At 47.0% G+C, this 24,173-nt stretch overlaps 1 protein-coding gene across 1 annotated transcript in view; it reads right to left on the bottom strand.

Annotated features, from left to right (window-relative positions):
* ELK3 (ETS transcription factor ELK3) overlaps positions 1-24,173 on the bottom strand; it is a 65,407-nt gene that overhangs the window by 24,196 nt on the left and 17,038 nt on the right. Inside the window, exon 2 of the mRNA XM_019732146.2 lies at positions 14,295-14,503. Coding sequence (XP_019587705.1) covers positions 14,295-14,501 — 207 coding nt within the window. The 5' untranslated portion in view covers positions 14,502-14,503. The remainder of the gene's footprint in view (positions 1-14,294; positions 14,504-24,173) is intronic.

Here is a 24,173-nt window from a genome sequence, read left to right as displayed (position 1 = left end):
GAGTGGTTGGTGCAAAGAAACCCTGACTCACCAGCTACTGTTGGCAACTGAGGTGTCCCGAGAGAGTCTCCCTCAGTTATGTCACCCGAAAGGGACAAAAAACACTGAGAGAGCAGGTGACATTCCATTTTTCTCAGTGCTATCCGCTGCCGTGCCAGGTCCCAGGCTTACAAGTGCTTATGTGTGTCCATGGGGGTGTTTCAGTACATATACACACTCAGCGCTGTCTCCTCCTCCCACTGAACAGGAAGGAGCCTGTTCAGTAAGCCCAGGCAGTGGGTAAATTAGAAATCTATTAAGTATTGTGATTTTTTAAAAAAATTATATACAGTGCTAGGGAATGAAGGGATGCTCATGGACTTGAATTTACCTTCTTAATTGTGATGTTATTAGGATAATATTAACTATTAGGTTGGTGCAAAAGTAACTGTGGCTTCAAAGGTTAAAAATAATTGCAAAAAGCGCAATGACTTTTGCACCAACCTAATACGTGTTTGTCGAATGAACGACTCTCCCCGGGAAAAGAACTGACAAAGGCAGGAAGCCAGTGACATCATGCCATGAGGGGCCCAATTTTCTGTGACTGCTCCCCAGGCTAGTTACAGCTCCATGTGACTGTGTCCCATTCGTGTACCTGCATGTGCTTTGTTTGTGCTGACATTTTTAGATGAAAAGCCCTAAGACAGATCCCAGGGGCCAGATGCAGCCCCCTACGACCTCCCCGGTCCTGCGAGAGCTTAACAAACTGTCTTTTCACTTATCCTCGTACGGGGCATTGGCTGTGTATGGAGGCTCTGGCCTGGCAGGCAACCTGGTTTTGATCTAAGGGCATGCATGGGGCTTTCCTGTCCTCCGACTTCTTACCTAGCTCTCATTTCTCACCAGTGCCCCTCGAGGAGGAGCTGGACCAGGAGTGGGTCCCCATCAGTATGGCTACTGTCCCCCCCTTAATTTTCTACCAGTTGGGAGCTGCCAGGAACTGCAGGACTCCTGCCCTCGGATTTTGTGACTTTCCTATTTTGTTCTCGAGACAAGAATTGTCAGCAGCTTACTAAGCAAGCAGGAAGGGTTGTGCAGAAGGTTCTTCCGAGCAAATAGCCCACCCTTTCCTTAACCCAGCACCCACAGCAGGGCGGGATACAGAGCACAGAGCAGTGCATCTTTCCATAAATACCCACTCGACAAGGGCTGCCACTGGGATTAGAGTTCCAGAGTCACTGCCTGAGTTCAAATGCCACCCATCTCTTACTAGCCAAGTGCCTCAGTTTCCTCATCTACAAAATGGGGACTGACCTGCCACTTGCCTCATGGAATTGAATGAAATAATCCATATCAAGCTTATAGCAGAACACTTGAAACAGCCACACACGATACGCCTGCAATATATACTAGCTCTTAGTACGTATTATTTATTGTTACACCCCCCATTTGAGCAAACATGAAACAAAACCGCTATCAGCTCCAATGACAACTGCATAGTCAAAATTAAATCTCTTAGAAGGCTGTGTATATTCCTCCTGCTTTGTCCACAATTCTGGATAACAAGATGGGGCTATGGAAAACAGAATTACATCTGGTTTACATATTTCGACCAAGCAGGGGAAACATGATGTTTTATTTAGTTGGGTTCAGACAAGAAATAGACACAAGGCTTAACAGTTAAGTATGTCATGCTTAGTGTGGCCAGCATTTGACATTCACTGTGAAGAAAACCTCACACACTCCAATTAATCAGGGGTGGGAGGGGGGGAGGTGGCAGCAGATGCAAACAATCGCGGAATCCACGTGTCCCACTTAGAGGCCATGGCAGCTTCAGGACAGACACCCCCGTTTGGCCCGACAAGTGGTGCAGACACTAACCAGACACCCCAGCTGATCTCCGATGTTCTTCAGTGCCTCTCAGAGCAGGAAACGCCTGCCTGGACAGGCAGGAGCAGCCCAGCTCCATGGTGTCTGCTGTGTCCTGGGCCTCAGCTCAGCTGCTGAGGGAGGGCGATGCAGGCTGCTGGCCCTGAGTGTGCCACCAAGCTCCTGGGGCAGGGCAAGCAGGATGGATTTATTTTGGGGACATACATCTTGCTGTGGTAGATGTGGTACATGAAAGGAACCAGTGACTAGAAAGGGCAAAGGAAAGAAGCATTTACAAGGGCCTGCCTCAGCCACCTTGCAACATGGGTACTGTGATCCCATTTTAAAGATGAAGTTGAGGGTCTTGACTGGAAGTGAGGTCATGCCCCATTTCCCATCCCATAGAGGTACGTTAAATGCTGGGTCTTCCCATGGAATACCAACCATGAAACTATTTTAGACCACAATACATTGTTGACATTTTCTCATGTCTTTAAACATACATTGAGTTAAAATAAAAACAACAACACATGAGATCTTCCATTATTTTAATGCAATAATTATGTATATTAAGAGAAAAATAATTTTGAAAGGTGTATAATAAAATTTAATGGTGATAGGTTTACCATTGATTTGTAATTTTTTTTGCTTACTTGCATTTTCACATTTTAAAAAATGTGTTTAATATATGTATTACTTGAAAGACATTTTTTTAAAAAAATAAAAAAAGAAAAGCAGCAGGCTCAAAAAGCTTTTTAGCCCAAGATCATGCAGCTTGTAACTGGTGGGGCTGAAGTTTGAACCCAGTTCTATCTAGAGCCAAGACTGAAGCCCTTTGTCCACCCCCACACCCTCTCCCAGAAAGCAGCTGGTGTTGGCTCAGAGGTTCAGCTCCGCTCAGTTTGCCAGAACCGTGGGGCTCTGCATTCCCGAGTAACCGTGGGGTAACTGCAGAGTTCCCAGGAAAACCAGCTTTCTGCTAAGGAAGCATGGTTCTTGTCAGAGCGGTTATTTCTAGCTCCTGGTGAGGGAGGCCAGCCATCCCTGAGGCCTGTTCTTTAACTGGAAATAGAACTGCCTCTGCCCACCTAGGTACAGGAGGTGCCTGCTTTGATGGGACACCCTGCCTGAGGAGCCAGGGACCCAGCAGTCCCACGGCAGCAGACTGGCCATCAGAAGACCACGTCCAAGAGATGAGGGTGACAGGGAAACAACAGGAAGCTAATGTCCACATACAGAACCTGGTTATGGCCCCCACTGAGCAGCAGAAGTGCTCGCAGGGAGCACGAGGAGCATTGCTCAGCAACTCGGGTCATCCGCAGGCTGCAGCAGAGCTGCTCGCCCAGGGCACAGGCCAGGAGCCTTGATGGGCCAGATGCTAAGTGGAACCAGCACTGGGTGAACTGACCTGGGTTCAAATCCCAGCTTCACTACTTACGGTGACCTTGGCAAAGCTACCGAAATTCTGCAGGCCTCAGTTTGCTCACCTCTACAAGGGGAATAAAAATACCTCATGGGGTAGTGTTTTCTAAAAGAACATATGTCAATGCCCCCAGCTCATATAGGTCCTCAAAAACATGACCTCACCCAGTGGAATTTCGCTTAGCAAGCAGTGATGTAATTGCACAGCGTCCTCATTGTTTCACACTGTCTTTCCATTTTATTCTGCCTCCAAGTAATCTAAATTCCTCCTACGGGTACCCGACTTTACAGTTTACAGAAGACTTACACATTATCTCACGTAAGCCTCACAACCCTTTGGTACCTGCTTTATAGATGAGGGACCCCAGGCTCCAAGCTGCTTTCACAAACTAGGCAGTAGCAGAGGCGACTTTCCAGGCCACCAGCTTCCCAGCCAACACCCTTTCTTCAGCTCCTCATCTGGGTTCCCTTCCAGACCACAGTCTGACTCACTCTTTCCTGACACAGAACCCAACTGTCCTCTCTCCAAAGTTAGAACAAGTACTCACTGTAGGAGTCAAAGTTCCTGCTCTGTAACAAGCAAACATTCTTTCAACAAACATTTAAGGCACTTTCATATGGACAGCTCCTTGCTAGGCTCTGAGGAGCAGAGAAGGAAGTGAATTCGGCCTCTGTCCTAGAAGCGTCTTACTGCTGCTGGCATGGGCAGTGGCAGCCCCTGCCTCCTCATTCCCCGCCTTCTGAACCCAGGGGACACAGAGCAGCTGGTTGGCAGCATTGGGCTCTGCCAGGAATTTGTTGTGGGCAGGCTCACCTCACACCTGCCACCCACCCTATGGAGCAGCTTTGAAAGGGTTCCTAGGACCCTCTCATGGGGCAGCCTTTCCCCTGGGCAGTGAGGGGAATGGTGTCTCCTCCTCCCCGCCCCCCATCCACCCAGATCCTCAGAATGTGGCCTTATTTGGAAACAGGGTCTTTGCACATGTAAGTCGTTAAAGATGTCGGGATGCAGTCCTCATGGAGTTAGGGTGGGCACTAAATTCCATGACTGATGCCCTTCTAAGAGGAAGGACATGGACAGACACACTAAGAAGGCCATGTGAAGGCAGGCAGAGACTGGAGTAATGCAGCTACAAGCCCAGAAACACCAAGGACTGCCAGGAGCCACCAGAAGATAGAAAAGGCCAGGAAGCATCCTCCCCGAGAGCCCTCAGCGGGAGCACGGTGCTGCCCACACCTTGGTTTCAGACCTGTAGTCTCCAGAACTATGAGCGAATAAGTGTCTGTTGTGAGCCACCAAGTTTGTGGTACTTTTACAGCAGCCCTGGGAAACATACCCTCTTAAACCTACTTCTTGAAGTCTCTATTGAGCGGGGCGGGGAGGCCCAGCCTTCCCTGAGTGCACAGCCTGCCGTCCCACGGTCCTGTTGCTGTAGGCACTGGGTTCGGTGACGCCTGGGCTTTGAGTTTAATTTTGGAGCGTGCACACTCACCCATGCACATAACACCCACGCGCACCCCACTTCCAACTTCTAAGAATAGCATGCTGCCAATAAAGGGCTCCAGCTCGGTCTTGGAATTGGCCGACTCCCGGGGGATGTTTCCTTGTGGTTTGGGTTGAGATTTCTTTCTTCTCTGGCAAGGCTAAGCTGCAGTGGGAACAGGCGCTCTACACTTGATGGCCCGAAATCCCGGAAGACAAGAGGAGCCCGCAGGACTCCCAGCCCAGGGGGCTCAGGCTGGATGTTATGAGCATTTTCCCACCCCCTCTGGGTTGGCTCACAGCGGCTTGTGCTCGCTGGACTCGGAGTCTTGTCTCTCTCCTGGCTTTCTTCAATACCCAAGGGTATTTTTATTAAAGGCCACCAGTGTTAATAAAATAAAATGCAAAACTGCTCCCCAGTACATGTGCTCTTCCAGTTACCAACAATGACCTTCCAGTTCCAAGTGGCCTCCTGCCACACTGGCAGATGGCTGGGGGACTCAGAGCCACAGGTGGTCTGGGAGCGCATTCTCATCCTGGCTTTGGCTTTGCCACCGATTTTCTTGAAAAATCACTTCCCCTTTTGGGTTCTCACTTGCTAAAGGAGGGGCAAGCAGGGGGCAGGGTGTTTTGTTAGGTCCTTTCCAGCGCCGACATTCAAAGATGACAGACTTCCTTCTAGGGTACGGAGAAGCATATTTGCTTGTTTCCATGCTCGTTCAGCCTACCCTCATTGGGCAACAGCAGGCGCCCGAGCCGCAGACATGCTGGGAATGGTAAGGAAGACCAGTGCCCAGCCCAGTCAGGGAGGCCGGCACGATGACAGCAGAGGAAGAGCAGAGGAGGTGACACCCAGTGCAGGCATCAGCTGGAGGAGGTGAAGCACAAAGGAGTTTAAGGATGAGCTGCATGGCCAGGCAGGAAAGGCAGAGGGAGCACCCACGCAACGATGACGTCTGAGTAGACACTTAGATGCTAGTGAGAGCGGTGGGGCCAGGGTCGTGCAGAGGAGGCAGTCGGGTGGGGCCAGATGGTGAAGGGAGTTTGCAGTCTCTTGGAGCCACAGGGACCTGAGAGGCACTCAGGCAGAGGGGTGCTCTGATTGGTTTTCTTCAGGAAGTGTCATCTGGACACATAGGAAGTTTGGGGTGCACTGGGGCCTCTAGAATGATCATTTCACATTTTCGGCTGGCTCAGAATGCTACCAGCACTTTTTCCATTGTCATTTCGAACAACAAACACTGGGGACTGGTTTCCTCTCTCTGCCTGCCCTGGGGTAATAATCAGCAATATGAGGAATATGGGATTCAAGTTTGGGCCCATGGCTCTGTAACTGTGATCTTCCAGCTTCCTAATCCTGAGCACGGACTTTGGGGTCAAGACTACTAGGCGGAAAGCTCTGCCGCTTACTAGCTGCTTTGTCTTGGATCTATTACTTAATTTCAAGACTCAGTATTCTCACCTCTATAATGGGCCCATACCCAACCATAACGCTAGGCATTTCGTGTGTTAGAAAACAAGCCAATAAATGTAAAAATATCCAGCACAGTGCCTGCCTTAAGACAAATGCTCCATACATGTGAGCTTCTTTCTCCTTGTGTCACAAACTTGGGGCAGGAACTGAGATAAACTGTTGTTGGAGCCCAGGTGGGGAGGAGGCCATGCAGAGGAGCAGCTGGGCCTGTGGGTGGATGGTGATTCTGTGAATGCTAGGGGTTTTGTCAGTTTGTCTACACAACCACTGAATTTTCCTGCAGCTAGAAACCCAGCAGCAGGAGGGCTCACGCCGGCAAACCAGTGTGGGCTTGGGCCACAGCCTGACGTAAGTAGAGTTGGCCAGGCTGCCGGAGTGTTGGCAGTTGAGCACCAGGCATAGCAGCCTCATCAACACAGTGTTGAAGGTAGTCCCAAAACTCGGGGTGTTTCTTAGCAACTGCCCTATTTGAGGAACAGTGAGTGCCACAGGGAAGCTGCTTGGAAGCCCATGTAAGACAGGCAGCCTCCCCAATCACCTTGCAGTGTCCCCCCTTCAGGCTGGACCCCTGCGCCAGGTGCTATCTCCCAGGGCCATGTGACCAGACTGGACGACCTCCATGAGCCATCAGCTACCCTACGGGTCTCTAGGCAGCTTCTGGGACCAAATGTTTGCAGAGAGGCCCCGATTATGCCCTCGGCCCCCAGGCAAAGCCCAGTTGCCATCTGTTGTACTTCAAACCATCTGAGTTGCTGACAAGACATAAAGGAAAAAAACACCACCTAACGAAACCAGGCCCTCAACACTCAGACCCAGAGCTGGGCACAGAGGGCACCCTCGATGCACAAAACACCTCCGAATAGAGTCCAGAACAGATGGGTCTTCTGCGGAATTTTGTAACCAACATAGGTGTTCTAGAAAGTTCCAGGATACAAACGCTTGCTGGACTTTTGTTCTTTCTTCACTCCAACAGACAGTACATCATTTTATCTTCGCAAAATTTATTTTGGGGAATTAAAAAATTCTGCCAGGGCCAGGCTTCTTGGCACCGGCGGTCAATCTCAGATATGTATTATTAATACGAACATTTTCCTGTCGTGATTGCACACCCAATTTGAAATGAATTATCCAATTAAGTTAAGAAGGGGATGCATCCTACTTCCAGGAATGTATTGCTAATGACTCTGTCTTGACTGTTCTCCTCTAAACCCCTTATAATTAAGTAAGGACCGTTCGGTACACTGTGGGGATCAGCCTGGATGTTGCTCTGGAGACGGGAGGATTTTTCATGATATCACCATTTCAATCTCCTGCTGAGAAGGGAGCTGGCAATGCTTTTCGCCTCCCCCTGGGATGAACGCTCACCGCCAACAACAAGCACAAAAGCTCTGTTGGACGGAAAAGGATGAGGGATTGTAAAGCTTCCAGGTCTCCTTCTGCAGCAACCCTGAGAGTCCGTGGCTTCAGCTGCTCTGAGCACAAGACAGTTGCCCAGTGTATTGCAAGCAGCAGACGCCCCATTTTCCTTCTCCACTCCCGGCCAGTTCTAGAGAGGGACATGCCAGCCCTGATGAGGAGGTGTGATAGTGCCAACTCAGCCAGCAGAGAGAAACTGATTTGTGGTAAACGGCCAAAAAGATCGGGGCTGTGGGGTCAGAGTGTGACACGATCGATGCCGCGAAGCCTAAGAGGAGACAAAGATGTTTATTTCTAAAATGCACACCTGATCATGGCACTCCCTTGCTTACAGCCCTTTATTAGTTCTCCGTTGTCCTCGCCATAAAGTTCCATCTCTTTTGCATAACACGTTTCATGCTACATTTCCCACTCACTCTTCCAACCTCTTATCTCCCCCAACCCCTAAATAAGCACTCTGTCGTTGCAAAGTCAAAAGCCTCCCTGCATTCGCACATGCTGTTCCCTTTCTCAGAATATCCTTCCCCAACTCTTCTCAGCCTGGTAAACTCATCCTCATTCCTCCAGAGCTGACTCAGGGGTCTTGAACTCTATGGCCATCTTCCCGCCTTTACTCCTTCCCGTCTCTCTGGGAAGATGCAGGAATCACGGCCCAGGCGTGTGTTCTGCACATCGCGCTCCATGATATTGGGCCTCCATGTCTGCCTCCCAACCAGCTGCTGAACCACCCAAGGGGAGCGGGTATGTCCTTGAAGGAATGGCTGAATGATGGGAAAAAGGGGCCATGTCAACTAGAGACAGATGTGTCACTAAAACCACGCAAAGCTTATCTGAGAAGTGAGTAAATGCCATGTGTCCAGCAGTTCCCTGTGCCCCTCAGACTTAGGCCCACAGGTGTGTGGGCAGTCATTGGGGCCAGTTATATCATACTCTGGGCATCAACCCCCCTCTTCTCCATCTAAGCATCCCCAAAATGAGAGATTTAAAAACCACATCTGTCTGACATTGTTCAGGAGTGAAAAGCAGTTGTTAAGCTTGTTAGTAAACAAAATCTCTGAAAGAGATCCTTACTATTACATCGAATTATTCAAGTACCTTCTGGAAGACTCAGTTTAATGAGGAAAAAAGCAAACCCTGCCCCAAAATTCAAACCGTCAGCACTACAATGAACAAACCTATCTCCTAGCACTTGAGACAGAGAGCAGCTGTTTGGTAGGGGGTGACTGTGGAATGCCCAGACAGGAACTAGACGTCCCATTTAGGTCTCTACCAGCTCTGCTTTCTGCCCCTCATGGACTCAGATCCAAGCGACCCCCCATGACCTGTATGTTTCCAAGCTGAACAGGGGCCTCAGTCGTATAAAATATACTATGTCCTGGGCTGGGCATCACTCCTTTCTTGCAATTCTACTTAGGTTTGTCCAGCAGCCTAACTGTATGTAGGGGAAGCAGGTCCTTAGCATTGCTCAGCTACACAATTTTGACCCTCCAGCCTTCCCTAATGCATGAGAAATTGGCAACCCGCAGAAAGGCAGATGGAGTAAAGAACCTCAGAGACCAACGCCAGCCATTGCTAGTCCAGGATTGGAGCCATCAGAGTCAGCTTTCCTTCCCGTCTAAGTCATTTATTAAAAAGATTTGCTGTTCCAGAGCAGGAACTGCTGAATTCCCAGACTCTGAATCCCTCTATGGCAGGTCTCGTCCTCTTCACCTGTTTCCACCCCAGGGACCCAGCACAGAGGCTGGCACATGGTGAGCACCCTATGACATGCCTGTCACAGAATCTAGTTTCAGATATGCTGTTGAATCTACTTGCTGTTCCTGTCGTGGGGAGCACTTTTCCTTCTAGGAGTTGTTTGATTTCAGGTGAATCAAAGCACCATCTCCAAGGCTCTCCCTGTGTGTGTAATTTTGAAAAATCTAATTGAAAGCCCAGCAATGTGTGAAATATATGTACATTACAGGTAGAAGTGTGTCCCCCAAAAATACATGTTGCAGTCCTAACCCCCAGCACCTGTGAATGTGATCTTCTTTGGAAGTAGGATCTTTGCAGATGTAATCTATTGAAGATAAGGTCATTTGGGTGGGCCCTAATCCAACAGACCTGTCCTTATAAGAGGAACATTTGGAGATAGAGACCCAGGGAGAACGCCATGTGAGGGCAGAGGCCGAGACTGGAGCGATACAGCCACAAGCCAAAGACACCAAGGTTGGAAGGCTACCACCAGAAACCAAAGAGGCAGGGGGAAATTCTGCCCAGAGTCTCAGAGCAGGGCCCTGCTGACACTTTGTTGCAGACGTCTGGCCTCCAGAAATACAGAGAGAAAAAATACTGCTATAAGCCACCTACTTTGTGGTCATTTGTTACAGCAGCCCTAGGAAACTAATACAGGACAATAACCAAAAGGCAGTGATTCCTTGTTTGTTTCTAAGTTCAGCACTTCCTTATTAATGTCAACCCTCATATACAGTGACTTGTGTGTGTGGGTAGTGTCCACTTCATTATGTGACCCATTTGCTCCTTCATTTAACATTCACTGAGCAACTAATATGTGCCAGACTCTACGCAAGGTTCCAGAGCAACAAAAGTGGGTGAGATAGGAGACCACGTGAGGACAGTTGGTGAGAAAGCCACCTACCTCAACAGACAGCTACATAAAAGCAATGCAGTCAGTTTTCTAAACACGGATACCAGAAACGAGGAGCCCTTATTGCGTGTGTGCTTCCCACGCGCCTCACTTTGTGCTGAGCCCCTCACACACATGATCGCATGTAATCCCCACACAAACCACGAGGGAAGGGGCCTTTATGACACCCACCTTCCAGTGGGTGAAGTTAGACAGCCCGCGGGACTCGAACCTGGCCAGCACTAAAAGCAAAGCGCATGGGGCGCTAGGGGAACGCGGGAAGGTGGGGGCTCGCTCCAAGGGGGCGCACAGAGGTCGCGCTTTATTCGGGGAGGCGAGGAGGAGTCATTCAGATATGAAAGCATTTTAGTAGCTGAATTTTCAGGACAGAGTAAACATAAAAATAGGCAATGAATGGGTAAAGAAATTGGGGTTGTCCTTCAGTCATTAAAGAGATAACAAAATGCTCCGGCCCGCTCACCGGTGCAGAGCCGTCATTCCTCTGGATGGGCCCCGCTCAGGAAGGGAGTACAAAGGTCCTGATTTTCTCCATTGCTCCTGTGTGAACCTTTCACATTAGCAAGAAGGAAAATGTCATCTGTATTATTGCTCGGGCTAATGCTTTGTAGCACTTAATGTGTTTTGGGCACTGTTCTCAGCACCGATGTGTTAGCTAATCCCCACCATGACTCCATGGGGTACGAATAGAATCTACTAGTAGAGCCATTTTACAGAAAAGGCAGTTGAGACCCAGAGAGGCCAAGCAAAGCCCCCACCATCACTGAGCTGGGTCAAACCCAGGCTACCTAGCCCAGAGTTCATGCTACTAACCACCTCGCTAGGAGGGGGTGGGTAGGGCATATTTTGCAGGGACGATGGTTCAAGTGCCTCAGCCCCAACCCGACACCATTAGCTCATTCGTTCTTCTCCTCTGATGCCTTCTGCAAAGTTTTGCACACATTTTCGACTTTTTTTCTCTGCCCATTTCTAATATTCTGGAATGAGCTAAAAATATAACATATAGCATCAAAATAATGATATGCTCAATGCTTATCTGCCGTGGCAGGAAAACTTCCCTATTAGGACAAAGCAAGGGGTGTGCAGTTTCAGCCAAGAGTGAAGACATGGTAGCTGGCAAATGACAGAAAAAGACAACAGGAAAAAAAGAGCCCAGCTGTCAAGGTAGGGGAGTCACCTAATTTATGCCACGTGCAGGGCAGGCTCTGGATAAGTGTCAGTGGGAGGGAGGGGAAAAGGAAGGCAGAGGGGGAAAAGGAGGAAGGTGGGGGGGGAGAAAGGGGAAGGGGAGGGGAATGAGGACCAGGCTGAGGAGGAGGGGGAAGGAGGGCAGTACATGGCAGACAGGTCACACAAGTGCTGGGAAACCCTGAGAAACACTGGCGTGCTGAGGAGTGGGGCATACCAAAGGCTGCCCACGGTGGGGGGAGGCTTCACGTTCACAAAGACCGTCCTCAAATCTGTCTCTTCAATGAGAGCCTGGGCCACTTAAGATGCCACTTCTGTGGCTCAACAACGGACATGTATTGGCAATTTCATGTTTCAACTTACACATACAGTCACAGAGTAACACTGGCAAAATTCAAAGTAAGCGCATCGAAAATGTAAAACCTGGTATACTTTTTGTAACCTTCTTTTGCCATTTCTCCTCCTCCTCCTTCCTTTCCCCTCCACTCTTCTCTTCTTCTCCCCTCCATCCTCCTTGCACCCTGTCTTTTCCATCTTCCTCCCCACTCCCTCCTCTTCTTTTCACTTCAAACTGTATTAGGAGTCTAATGAGGATCACTCTTACTCACTACTTGAGAACATTTCATGGGAAAGAGTCAAACAGCCATGTGTACACGCATGTGTACTGTGTATACGGGCTTGTGTACTGTGTACACATCCATGTACATGGTGTACATGTGTCCAAGGAAGGATGCAGGGCACCTTCTCCTGGTGGCCACACCTGCATGACACACAGGACAAGAGCTGCTCCTGCCCTGTTAGTGCCAGCTGGCTGCTCAAAGCTCATGCAGTCAGAGCTTGGAGTCTGCAAGAGAGGAAAGGGACAATTTCGGGGCGTAAGCCACACTGGCCACTGGGACCCGAGGCCTGGGGTTCAACCTGACACCCAGTATATGCTGGATTTTTTAGTACTGAAGTGCTTGATAACAAACAAAAATTTCTAAGGTGGCGTTACCCATTGTGCTGCCTGACGGCCTACCTAGAACTCAGGTGTTCAGAGGCAAAGGCAATGCAAGGCCCAGAAGGCAAGGTGTGTGCCCTTTTGCCAAGAATGTGGGCATCCTGACTCTACCACTTCCTGGCTGCAGGAGCTTGGGCAGGTTTCTCATCAAAGCCCCACATCCTCATCTATAAAAGGAGAAGGTGCTTTGCTAGCAGGACTGTCTCAGAGGGGCTGTTGTAGTTTAAAGGAGAAGATCTCAGCACAGTGCCCTCGACACAAAGGACCAAAACATGCTGGGTGACTGAAGCCTCCGAAACTGCTCTCCCCGGAGATTAAAAAAATCTGCTCAAGAGAGATCAGGTGTAGTCTAAACAGCAATGGCTTTGCCAGTCTTTGCAGTGTCATTGGCAGCCCATGATCTCCCTCCGTGTGGATGACACACAATCCTTAGCCCCAATACCCAAGCCACGCGAAGAGATGAAACCAAGTCACAGACACTGAGGCAGGACTCCTTTTCTTTGACACTTTAATTTAAAACAATGAAATTTTTCTTTTTTCCAAGTCTCAAAGCCACGCTTTTAGGCACCCTGCCAGAAGGCAAGATGACTGTTTTCCTTCAGAGGGCTCCAATTCCCATTGTACAACTTAGAGCCTGGGGAAAATGCAAAACAATCAACCATCTGCCAGGCTTGCAGACAGTGCAATTTGCAAGAAGTGCTTTCACGTCTTAGTAGGACTCTGCATTAAGCCGGGATTAATTAATTGCCACAGTAAAGGAAAGCACCTTTAACATTTCAATGGCGTAATCATATGCAATTATGATCAGACGAAGGAACATTTGATAATTAATGACGCCACCACTTCCTGAAATGTGTAATCCTTTTGTCTCGAATTCCTAAGAGGCTGGCAGACTGAAGGCACTAAATATAGACCAGGAACTAATATTTAAATCAGTTTTCAATTCACTTTTCAAAATGAACAGTAAAACCAGAGCAGAAGCTTACCCTTATTAGGGCTCTAAGTCTGGATGTCCCTGAGGCTAAACATTCAGCAACAACACAGAAACGGTCAACAAAAACAGGCCTGAAGTGACGGCCCCTAAACAGCAATAATTGTGCCATTAACTGCTTTTCCAGAATTGCATTAAAACACACCCCAACGGTCCTGGCTTTGGCACCAATGATGCTATGTTATCACTTAAGACAGACCGCTGACTCATCTGTGTGACGTTAAAAATGAAAATGGTTTTTCTTTTGATTAGGGATGTTTCCCACGTCCCAAGCGTTGTTCTAAGTACTGACCATGTTAATTAGCACTGGGTTGGTCTTCACAGCAACCCTGAGCCAGTCCTCTTAGGACCCCCATTTTATAAAGGAGGACACGGAAGTACCAAATGCTTATATAACTTGCCTAAGCTACCATTCCCCCAGGAAAAGGCCCGTTTGCACGAACTACAAACCAGATGAGATAAACAGATTTTTTAGATTCTAACATCCATTCTGCCACTCAAGCAACTAAGCATGAGGGAAGCCCCAGAACCTCCCTACATCTAATGTCTGCTGTTGGCAAAGTTTTGCAGCAAATACAGATGAAAATGCAGAGAAACAAAATTTGACCCACAGTAACACCCAAAGAGTTTCCAGACAAAAATACCTATAGGACAGTTTTTCTCAAAAAAAACCCAAGACAAAACAAAATAAAAACCCCAAACTGCATAAACTGCCACTATTTCATTTTCCAGCTCACTTCAGAGTACACTGTTACCTGCTTTCAACAATGAAATATGGAGATGGCGCGCCACCTCCCCAAGACAGACTTCCGTAAGGCGAGCGCTCACCTTGTCATAATAGTAACGCAGGGCTCTGCTCAGCTTATCGTAATTCATGTTTGTTTTGTTTTTTCGGAGTCCCCACAGTTTGGCCACCTCTTCGGCTTTGAGGAGCTTGAATTCACCATCATTGGAGGTCCAGCAGATCAGATGCTCATGTTTCTGGTCCAGCAGCAACTGCAACAGGAACTGCCACAGCGTGATTGCACTCTCCATACCTGGGGAAGAAGGAGGGCAGGTCAGAGCATCAGTGCAGATGCCAAGTCTGGAGGGGTGGGGGCTTCGGGGTGAGCGCCTCAGCTCCCTCTCGCCCCTCTCCCAATGAACCTAATAAAGTCGTGGGCACATCCATCCCTACAGGCCGCTCTGACACAATGGAATTTATAGATGATGTAATACAGAACTGTACACCTGAAATCTATGTAACTTTACTAACAATTGTCACCCCAATAAACTTTAATTAAAAAAAAAAAAAAGGTGATCTGTCATGACCGGGCATGTGACATGCCCTAGGTTTTGATGTGGACAAGAGGGGGTGACATTCCAGTGCTGGGCTGAGAAAGCCAGGGCAGGACAGAAGCTTCTGGCAGGATAGAAGCTTCAAAGGTAAGTTGAGAGGTGGGGGCAAAGCCAGAAAGAACCATGGTAGCAAGGAGGGGACGCTGAAGTCCTAGGGGGCAGCCAGGGGTGACCTGAACAAGAGAGTGCTGAGAACGGAGCTCGACTCTGGGAGACTTGGAAGCCAGAGTAATTGCTTTAGGGGGAGTCATCTGTAAGAACAGTGTCAGCTCCACAACTCCTCTCACGCGTTCCTCTTAAAAGGGCAGCTTTCAGACTGACAAATTATTTTTCTGCCTTTCCACACGGGAATGGATGTGAAAATACCTAGCCACCCCTTAAGTATTCATTTCTTCATTTCCTTTCATATGTGGAGCCAAAAGGACACATTTTATCATTTCCCTGAGCAACGTGGGTTTCTCAGTTAAAGGAAAGCAGATTAGGGATGGTCTCCAAATACCCATTCGGTGTTTTATTTATGGTTTTTTAAAGGAGATCTTCTTGACAGAAATCAACCTTCACCACCATGGCCACTCAGTCTGTGGGACAGTAAATCATTTCGCTGTTGAACTGCCTTTGCATCTCACGAATCTTGTAAGCACAACCGCTGGGATACGCAGCAGCCTGCCAGCTCCAACTCCTAACACCAACCACCCTTCCGATTATTTGAGGACGAGCCACACACTTTCTTCTCATCATTGGCACTCAGAATTGCTAACAGTTGTCTGCAATTCTTTGGTGTTTTCTTGGCCAAGCGCTTCAGACAGTAACCTTTAAAATATCTTTGGGACTTGAAGGGTATGCCCGGAGGAACCTGCTTTGAAGGACAGAAGGCTGCCAGTGGGTGTAGAGTCTGGATGGAAGGAGCAGTGGCTCACATGCCAGGTCAGAAAGTGGTCAGACACCTTCTCCTCCCCCACGTGTAACGGGCACACACCACCATGTTCCAGATGGGACAGGAGGGCAACAGGAACACCCCAGTGGGTTTTACACTTGGTGCTTCTTCTACCCAGGAATCGTCAGAGCTTCTTGTGCTTCCTGGAATCCCTTCTCATGGCATTGCCACCCATGTACGGGAGTCATGTTCTCCACTTTGGAGGACCTACATGGAAGACTGGATAAATGTTCTCGAGCCTTCCCTCCTTCCCCCACTCAAGTGACGGAGCAGCAGTGCACTAGAATGGATGGGGTACTTTTTCCCAAGCTCACTGAAGTTTGGGCTTGGCCATGTGCTTTGACTTGGCCAATGGAATGCTGAGTAGAAGTTAAAACATGCCGATTCTGACCCGAGGTCAGCGAGGCTTCGCACGTCTGCACTTTTCCTCCTGTCTTCCTGTTACTGCCATGAAGCTGCTGCCCCAAAATGAGACACGTGGAGCCAACCTGAACTCAGCCCAAAGCCTGGAGCCAAGCCCCATGACCCACAGTCTGAAGCAGAATCCCTGAAGCCAACCCTTGGGAAAAATAAATGCTGTTGTAAGCCAGTGAGTCTAGGGGCAGTTTGTTACACAGCACCAATGCAACAAAAGCTGACTATTACAGTGCCCAACGGCTTTGTTTAAAAAGATTCTCTCTTCACTGGGGTGCGATATCTTTACACTACAGAGCTTCCATTCACAATCATGAGGTGTATCTAGACAGGAAAAATAATTTTATGAGATGTCGGGGGACTGGCTGATCATGTCTTCACTCAGAGGGCCACAAGTGAGCTAAGTGATGGCTGTGAATGCTATGGCCATGGCCTAAGACAAAGGTAGAAGAAGGCAACGGAAAAGAAGAGAGAGAGGTAAATGAGTAGAAAGTAAAAAGACAGCAGAGCAAATGGTAGGGATGGGGACCCCCAGATCAGGGGCCTTCCAGACTTCTGGAGTAGAGGAACTAGGGCAAGGGAAGGTAAGCAGCTGTGAATCAGGAAACACAGGGCTGCCCTGCAAGCTCTTAGACTCCATCAGAGCTGGGGTGGTGGCTGGGTGGGCTGTGGAACATTCCCTTCTCCCCCTCACTTCGCCCACGCTGAGGTGTCACTGCCAGGCTACAACTGAGGACTGGAGGATTACTCAGAAGGCTTAGGTGTTAGTAAGAGCACTTCACTGGAGGTGACTAAGGCATCATCAAGCCATTCCTGCAGAATGCACAGCAAGCCCAGTGCTGAGGCCTCATTCTCCTCTTCTCCAGCTCTCTCCAGCCACTCCCCTGCCCTGGTTGGTCCACCAGTTTCGATGATTGTGCAGCACACAAATCTTCACTGTGGGAAATCCCCGGCACACATTACTCAGAGATAAGTCTCAAAAATATTTCCTTGTGAGCTTATAATCGCATCTACAAACATCTGTCACCCCATTCTACGCTCGGCAGAAGTAATTCTGGGATGTGGTGGGCCCCCAAGGCGGCTCTGGACCCTCCCAGCCCCTCTGGCCAGAGCCATCAGTGGGATTAAAATTCGTGAGTACATGTGGGGGAGCAGGACCATGGGAAACAGGAGGGAGGGGACCACCCGCTCACATGGCTGCTGTGGTTCTCTCCAGTAAAGGGCACTCACTGTGCTTCTTTTAGTTCCAATTTTAGTTTGTTTTAGTTATGATTAAATTAAGCATCATTTACACATATACCATGATTCCCCGAAAATAAGACCTAGCCGGACCATCAGCTCTCATGCGTCTTTTGGAGCAAAAATTAATATAAGACCCAGTATTTATTATATTATGTTATGTTATTATTATATTATATGCTCCAAAAAAGACGTATGAGAGCTGATGGTCCGGCTTAGATCTTATTTTCCGGGAAACACAGTAATCATGCTTTGCATTCTATCACACCTCTGCCAGCGACAAACTTTGTCCCCTTGGGAACATTGGAAAAGAAAAAGATTCTAACATCTTTTGGGGAGCATGCCCTTCTACCAACTGCCGACACTGAACATATTAGCAAACTCATCCAAATGAATATCTCTCCCACCAGAAAAAAAAAACTAAGTGTTTTGTTTTTTTTTCTAAATTGATTCTTACATGCCTAGAATCCTCAGTGAAGCCCAATATCTTAACACGCAGGTACAATAAAGTCTAATTTATCTGGCAGCCATTAGAAGGAATGGGAGTCATTCAGACAGCACACTATAGCTCCTATTAAATAACAAGTTCAAGAAAGTGTAGATACTTGATATTTATGCTGGATACACTACCATGTAAATGGAGGCCTGCTTTCAGTCAAAATGTTTCATCAGCCTAATCTCATTTAGCTGATTTTCCAAACTCTCCACTTAAAATACATTGGGCACATGAAAAAAAAAAGTTATAAATCTTTTAAAAATATTCCCCAAAGTCAAATTTCTGCTAATTAGAAAATGCTTCTCTTTCCCCTCCTCGCCGCCCAGACCTTATTTTGAATGTATGAAATTCTGTCAGGTATTGTGATACCATTCTTTACACAAAACCAAACTCTGCACATTTCTATCTAGGATCAGTCCACTTTTAAAGCCACCCCTGTTCTTACAGGGAGAGGTGCCTCTCGGCATCTGACACTTTCTCTGCTCCTCTGACTGCACCTCAGTTGTGCCGCCTGCAGTGGATGATTTCTCACCATTTCCACAGGAGCTGACCAAACACAACAGTCACAGCAGCTGGCAGACCCACTTCCAGGCCTCTCCAGAGAACAAGGCTACCCGCTATTTGCCCCAATGGATTCTCTTCCTTTGTAATTTATATCCTAGATCTTGCCACAGTGGAGGAGATCATCTAAAACATCCTGTCCAATTTGAATAATACACATGCCTCCTTTTAAAGGAGCAGGGGGGAAAATTAATAGGCTCCCCATGCTGACAAATTATTTTCATTAAAACCTATTATAGTTTCCCTTCAAGATAAACAACAAAACTGGATATAAGTTCCTCAAGGTTTATAATCCTCATATAATGATAAAATGAAATTCATAGGTAAAACACATTCCTCCCTCCACTCAAATTAATGATTAATTTTACACGTGACAGATGATGTTTTGTTGAAATGCAGCCAACAGTCACCAAAAGCTTATGGCAATGACTGAGCCAACATAGGTTCTTTCAGATAAAATGTGTTTATATTACTATATTCTCCGAAGACTCAATTCTCTCCTTGTTTGCTTATTTATTTTATTTTATTTTTTGAATGTCCATTTTATGTCAGGACACCATTTGGGTATTTTGGGACACATCAGTGAACCAAAAAGGTGAAGACCAGTGTCCTCGGGTTTACATTCCAGGCGGAGAAGACAGGTCATAAACAACAAACATATGACTATTAAATTACATAGTATGTCGGGGAAAATAGCGCTATGGAAAAATGCAACCATAGCAGGTGAAGGGGGTGGAAGCCTGGGTTACGTGAACAAGAGAAGGTCATGGCTTCTTTGAGAAGGTGAGAGTTGAGCGATTCCTTTGTTAAAAGTAATTTTCAAAATGGGTAAAACCATGGCTCTCCTATAGATAGAAAAATAAAGACATGTGAAAGGTTTAATTTTACTCATGAATCAAGGACGGCATTAGGCAGACGTTATAACAAGTCAAAAGAGAATCCGAATAACAGAGGCATTTCTAGCTCAGGAACATTGAAACGAATGCACAAGTCAGACAAAATGGGGCGAGAGAGGAGTCAACTGAACACCGTAAGACAACAGAATTTGCATACCTATTGACAAGAATTATTTTGCTAACAACAGTTATACTATATATAACTGATAGGGTTGTAAAATAGCTTCCATAAAGTCAGAATCACATCATCCAGAGTTCTCTCTAGAGTCTAGACAATGCAGTTTTTCACTGAAGCACCCTTATTTTCTACAATTTGCAGCAGGTGAGAGAGTGAACCATTTTTGTCTATTTAGAAGGCCATATAATGGGTAACAGCAGATTCTGGAGACAGACTGTTCAAATGCAAGCGCTGGCCCTGCCTGGCTTTGGGACTATGGGTAAATTACTTAACCTTTCTGCACCTCCCTATGCTCATAAATAAAATGGGGATGATGATAATAAAAGCATCTCCTATACAAGGCTGTTGTAAGGATTACATGAGTTACTAATAATGCACTTGAACTACACCTTTTGAATGCTATTCAAATGCTTACTTTTTAAGCAACAGGGAAAGATCTTCATAGAGCATGTTGTCAAGTCGTTTGGCCTTCACCTGGCCTGAAGCATCATTCAGATATTGTATCACCATGGTTCTCTTTTCATTAGGCAATGACCCCAATGCAGGCTCTGAAATCTAGGGAGACTTTCAGCTATTCAGTGACATATTGATAAGGTGACTTGGAATATGCTTTGTTTATTTTTTTACACTATCAACAAAAACAAAAGAACATTTTAGAAAATTCTTGCTGAGAGAATTCCTGGGCACATATCCTCTGACTCCTGCTTAAGAAACACTGGTTTAAAAATGCTTATTAGGGGCCGGCCCGGTGGCTCAGGCGGTTAGAGCTCCGTGCTCCTAACTCTGAAGGCTGCCGGTTCGATTTCCACATGGGCCAGTGGGCTCTCAACCACAAGGTTGCCAGTTCAATTCCTCAAGTCCCGCAAGGGATGGTGGGCTCTGCCCCCTGCAACTAAGATTGAACACGGCACCTTGAGCTGAGCTGCCTCCCGGATGGCTCAGTTGTTGGTTGGAGCACGGGCTCTCAACCACAAGGTTGCCAGTTCAATTCTTCGACTCCCGCAAGGGATGGTGGGCAGCGCCCCCTGCAACTAAAATTGAACACGGCACCTTGAGCTGAGCTGCCGCTGAGCTCCCGGATGGCTCAGTTGGTTGGAGCGTGTCTTCTCAACCACAAGGTTGCCGGTTCGACTCCCGCAAGGGATGGTGGGCTGTGCCCCCTGCAACTAGCAACGGCAACTGGACTTGGAGCTGAGCTGCGCCCTCCACAACTAAGACTGAAAGAACAACAACTTGAAGCTGAACAGAACCCTCCACAACTAAGATTGAAAGGACAACAATTTGACCATTGTTCCCCAATAAAGCCCTGTTCCCCTTCCCCAATAAAATCTTAAAAAAAAAAAAAAAAATGCTTATTAGCTTAAGGCTGTCAAGCTGTTGTGCCTCCAGCAAAGATGGCTCTTTGGTGCCCACACTTCTCTTGGGGCTAGTTCTACTCCCATCTCTCTTGTGCCCCTGGAGCAAGGAGGGGAGGCAAGTAGTAGATGAGAGCGTTGTGTCAGACAAAGTGTTCTAACACGACAACCCAAGGGACAGCTAGGACAATCCTGCTTATGACTGAAGATGGAACCCACATGGGTACATTCACTGGGCCAGTCAGGACAACAGATGCAGAGGTAAGATGGGGGGGGGGGGTGGCCTAAGAGTGAAGAATTTGGTCTCTGACACAGAGTGGGACAGACACTTAGATGGACTCTGAGTGGTTCGTTTCCACCCTGTTCTGTGTTTTCAACTCTTCCTGTTTTTAAAGAATGCAAAATACACGATTGAATTCATTCTTTAATCTGGATGAAGCCTCAAAGAGAAGGATGCTATAGACTGATGGCAATGATCACCCAGATAATTCCCTGGGGCCCTCCTCTATCTACTTGACAGCCATTAACCCACACAGCAGTCCCGTTAGGTCAAGGGTACTAACCACCAATCCCCAGAGCACACTAACTCAAGCCAGGCCCATCTCCTCTGACCACTCAGGGTCTAATCAACAACCTGCACAAAAATGAAAGCTGCTCCCTCCCCAGGGGTGGCAAACAGGAACAACAGTCATGAAACAGGGTAAAACCAGTAAAATGTGCTCACGATCCTGATGCTCAATCAGATAGTTCAAATAATCAGCACAATGGGCCGGACAGAGAAGATCAAAAGGCCATCCCATTCCTCCGGAATGGAAGTAATTTATATACACACACGTCAACACACTCATACCAGGGTTCCTTTTAGCACTTAGCATACTGTCTCACAGTGTTAGTCATTCATTAAGCTGTCTTTTCCAACTATAAGAGCCTTAGCTTTGTCTTCTCTGGACATGATGGGTATTATTTAGGAAGTCTTTGCCACATACTAAGCACTTTCCTGCATTATATTATCTCATCTAATTCCCACAACAGCCCTATGAATCAAATAGTTATTGTTCCCATTTTGCAGATGAGGCAATTGAGGCCCAACAGTGGAAGAGTAGGGGCCCTGTAGAACAGGCTACTCAGTGTTTGGCCAACATACCACTGCAAACTATTGGTCACCAGTCTATGATGACATAGGTATAGAAATCAAAAGTATACAGAGACTTCTAGTTGCAATTTGTCATTGTCACCACATGCAAGTATGGGATCAGCAGGCCCATCTGTCAGCGCAAGCTACAGACTAGGCAGTCACATGCCATAGGACCACACTAAAAACATGCAATATTCAAGGTTAGATTTTCCTTTTTTTTTTTTTTAAGGTTAGCTTTTCAACTGTGACCCAAAACTGTATAAAAACCTGGAATTCACTGATTCCATTAAAAGATGATTGAAATGTAACCACGGGTAATTTTATAGGTTAAATTGTTGGAACTGGCAACTAATGAAGGATTACAGATGAATTTTTTTAATGCAGCAATACTTGCTTCATTTTGGATGAAGCTTAAAAAATTAATATCCTGAGTTTGCTGAAATGTGTTTGAAAATCCCTTCCTCCATTCCTGTCAACATATCTCTGTGAGACTGGCTTCTCTCTGAGTGTAATTAAAACCAAACATAGAAATAGTTTCTATACGTCCTCCCCTACGAGTACCATTTTTGTTTCCAACCTAAACTTGTTAGTCAGCAGGAAGCTCACTTGCCACCTTAAAAGTGAATATTGATAAATATGGTGTTTGTTTACAATGTGCTTATGGGCATTTACTATGGGGATTCTCTATTTTACTTACAACTTTTTTGTTTGGTTACAATTACCGAAGGGCAACACCACTACTAGTAGTAACAGTGATCTTCTGTATTAATTGTCTTTACACACAATTTCAATGAATATGTAATTTTTGTACTTATTTTCCCCATTATGTTTATTTGAATTATATTTCTTGAAATACAATTTTATGCCTATTAAATGTATAATAAAAAGAAATTGCGGATTGTGTTTTAGAATCTTTTTTATTTTCCTAGTATTTTACTGTATTTCACAAAATTATCCATGATATGTTGGAAACTTTGAAAATTGGTCCCTTTCTACAGATGGCTTGAGAAGCACTGTTCTGGAATGTTGATTCTGAGTACTGACCTTTGTTTTGCTGGCTGATGTCTCCCCAGCTCTTAGATCAGAGCCCGGTCACCGTAGGCACCCAATAAACATTTGTCAAACAAATGGATGAATACAAAACGCTGAGGTCAGAGAGTGCCATGGCCTGTGCCCTTCACCACTCTGCACTACTGCCTCCCCGCCTCCCCCACCCCCCAAAGCATGGAATGTGCCTTAGGATTAACATTAGGCTAGTTGGAGAAGACTTTCTAGAGGAGTGAGCTTGAGCACAGCTTTAATCTAAAGGGTGGGTAACATTTGAAAAGTGTGAGAGGACCGAGGCAGACAGTCCCCACAGCAGGCAGGGCAGGGGTGGGGGCAGCAACGGCAAATGGCAAAGCAGGAATCAAGGGCCCTGGAATGCGACAGACCTGCAATTTATCCAGAGACAACCTCCAGCCTGAGCCTGAAGAACAGACGTCGCCCAGTAGCACGGGTTACTGTGCCCTTTCAAACTCCACCAAACCTCCAGCAGCTGCTGGCCTAACAAGGGCATTCCACCCCACGACCAGCATTGCCTTGTCATCTGGAACCTATACCCTGGGGCAGATTCACAGTGAAGCTAATGCCTCAGGGACCATTACTTTGCACAAGTCTAGGGGCCCGAGTGATTTTGTGCTTCTAATTTTGGCGCGGGGGGGGGGGGGTTATACAAAGAAGTTTCCCCCGGATTGTTTAAGCTTCAAGCCCCACAAAACCTGGACCTGCCCCTGTACGAGTCCCTTCTCGTACTGGGCTGCCTCTTTTCCTCCTAAAAGCTGCTTTCCTCTTCTTGGAGGCAGGCATTCTTTCTGTCTGCCACAAGGTGGCGCCAGACGACTTAATGTAAGATGGGGCTGCACAGAATCTTTATGCAAAGCATGAGGTTTTTGCTTCCATTCTTAGAAGTCTGAATACTCACTTCTTCCTCTTCCTATTGATGGCAACCTAACACTTGTCTTTGCATGTCCCTGAATTCATTTTTAAAATTACACTGAGGTGGGAACTGAGGGGGTAGAATTATGATCTTTGATTTTCCAAAGCTTATGTGAACTAAAGAAATCAGCCAACTTAAATAAAAAAATAGAAATGACAGAGGCCAAGGAAAGGAGAACAACTC

This window comes from Rhinolophus sinicus, linkage group LG02 (genome assembly GCF_036562045.2).
Source record: "Rhinolophus sinicus isolate RSC01 linkage group LG02, ASM3656204v1, whole genome shotgun sequence".
In the NCBI taxonomy this organism is placed as follows: Eukaryota; Metazoa; Chordata; class Mammalia; order Chiroptera; family Rhinolophidae; genus Rhinolophus; species Rhinolophus sinicus.
This window is presented reverse-complemented; position numbering and strand designations above follow the sequence as displayed.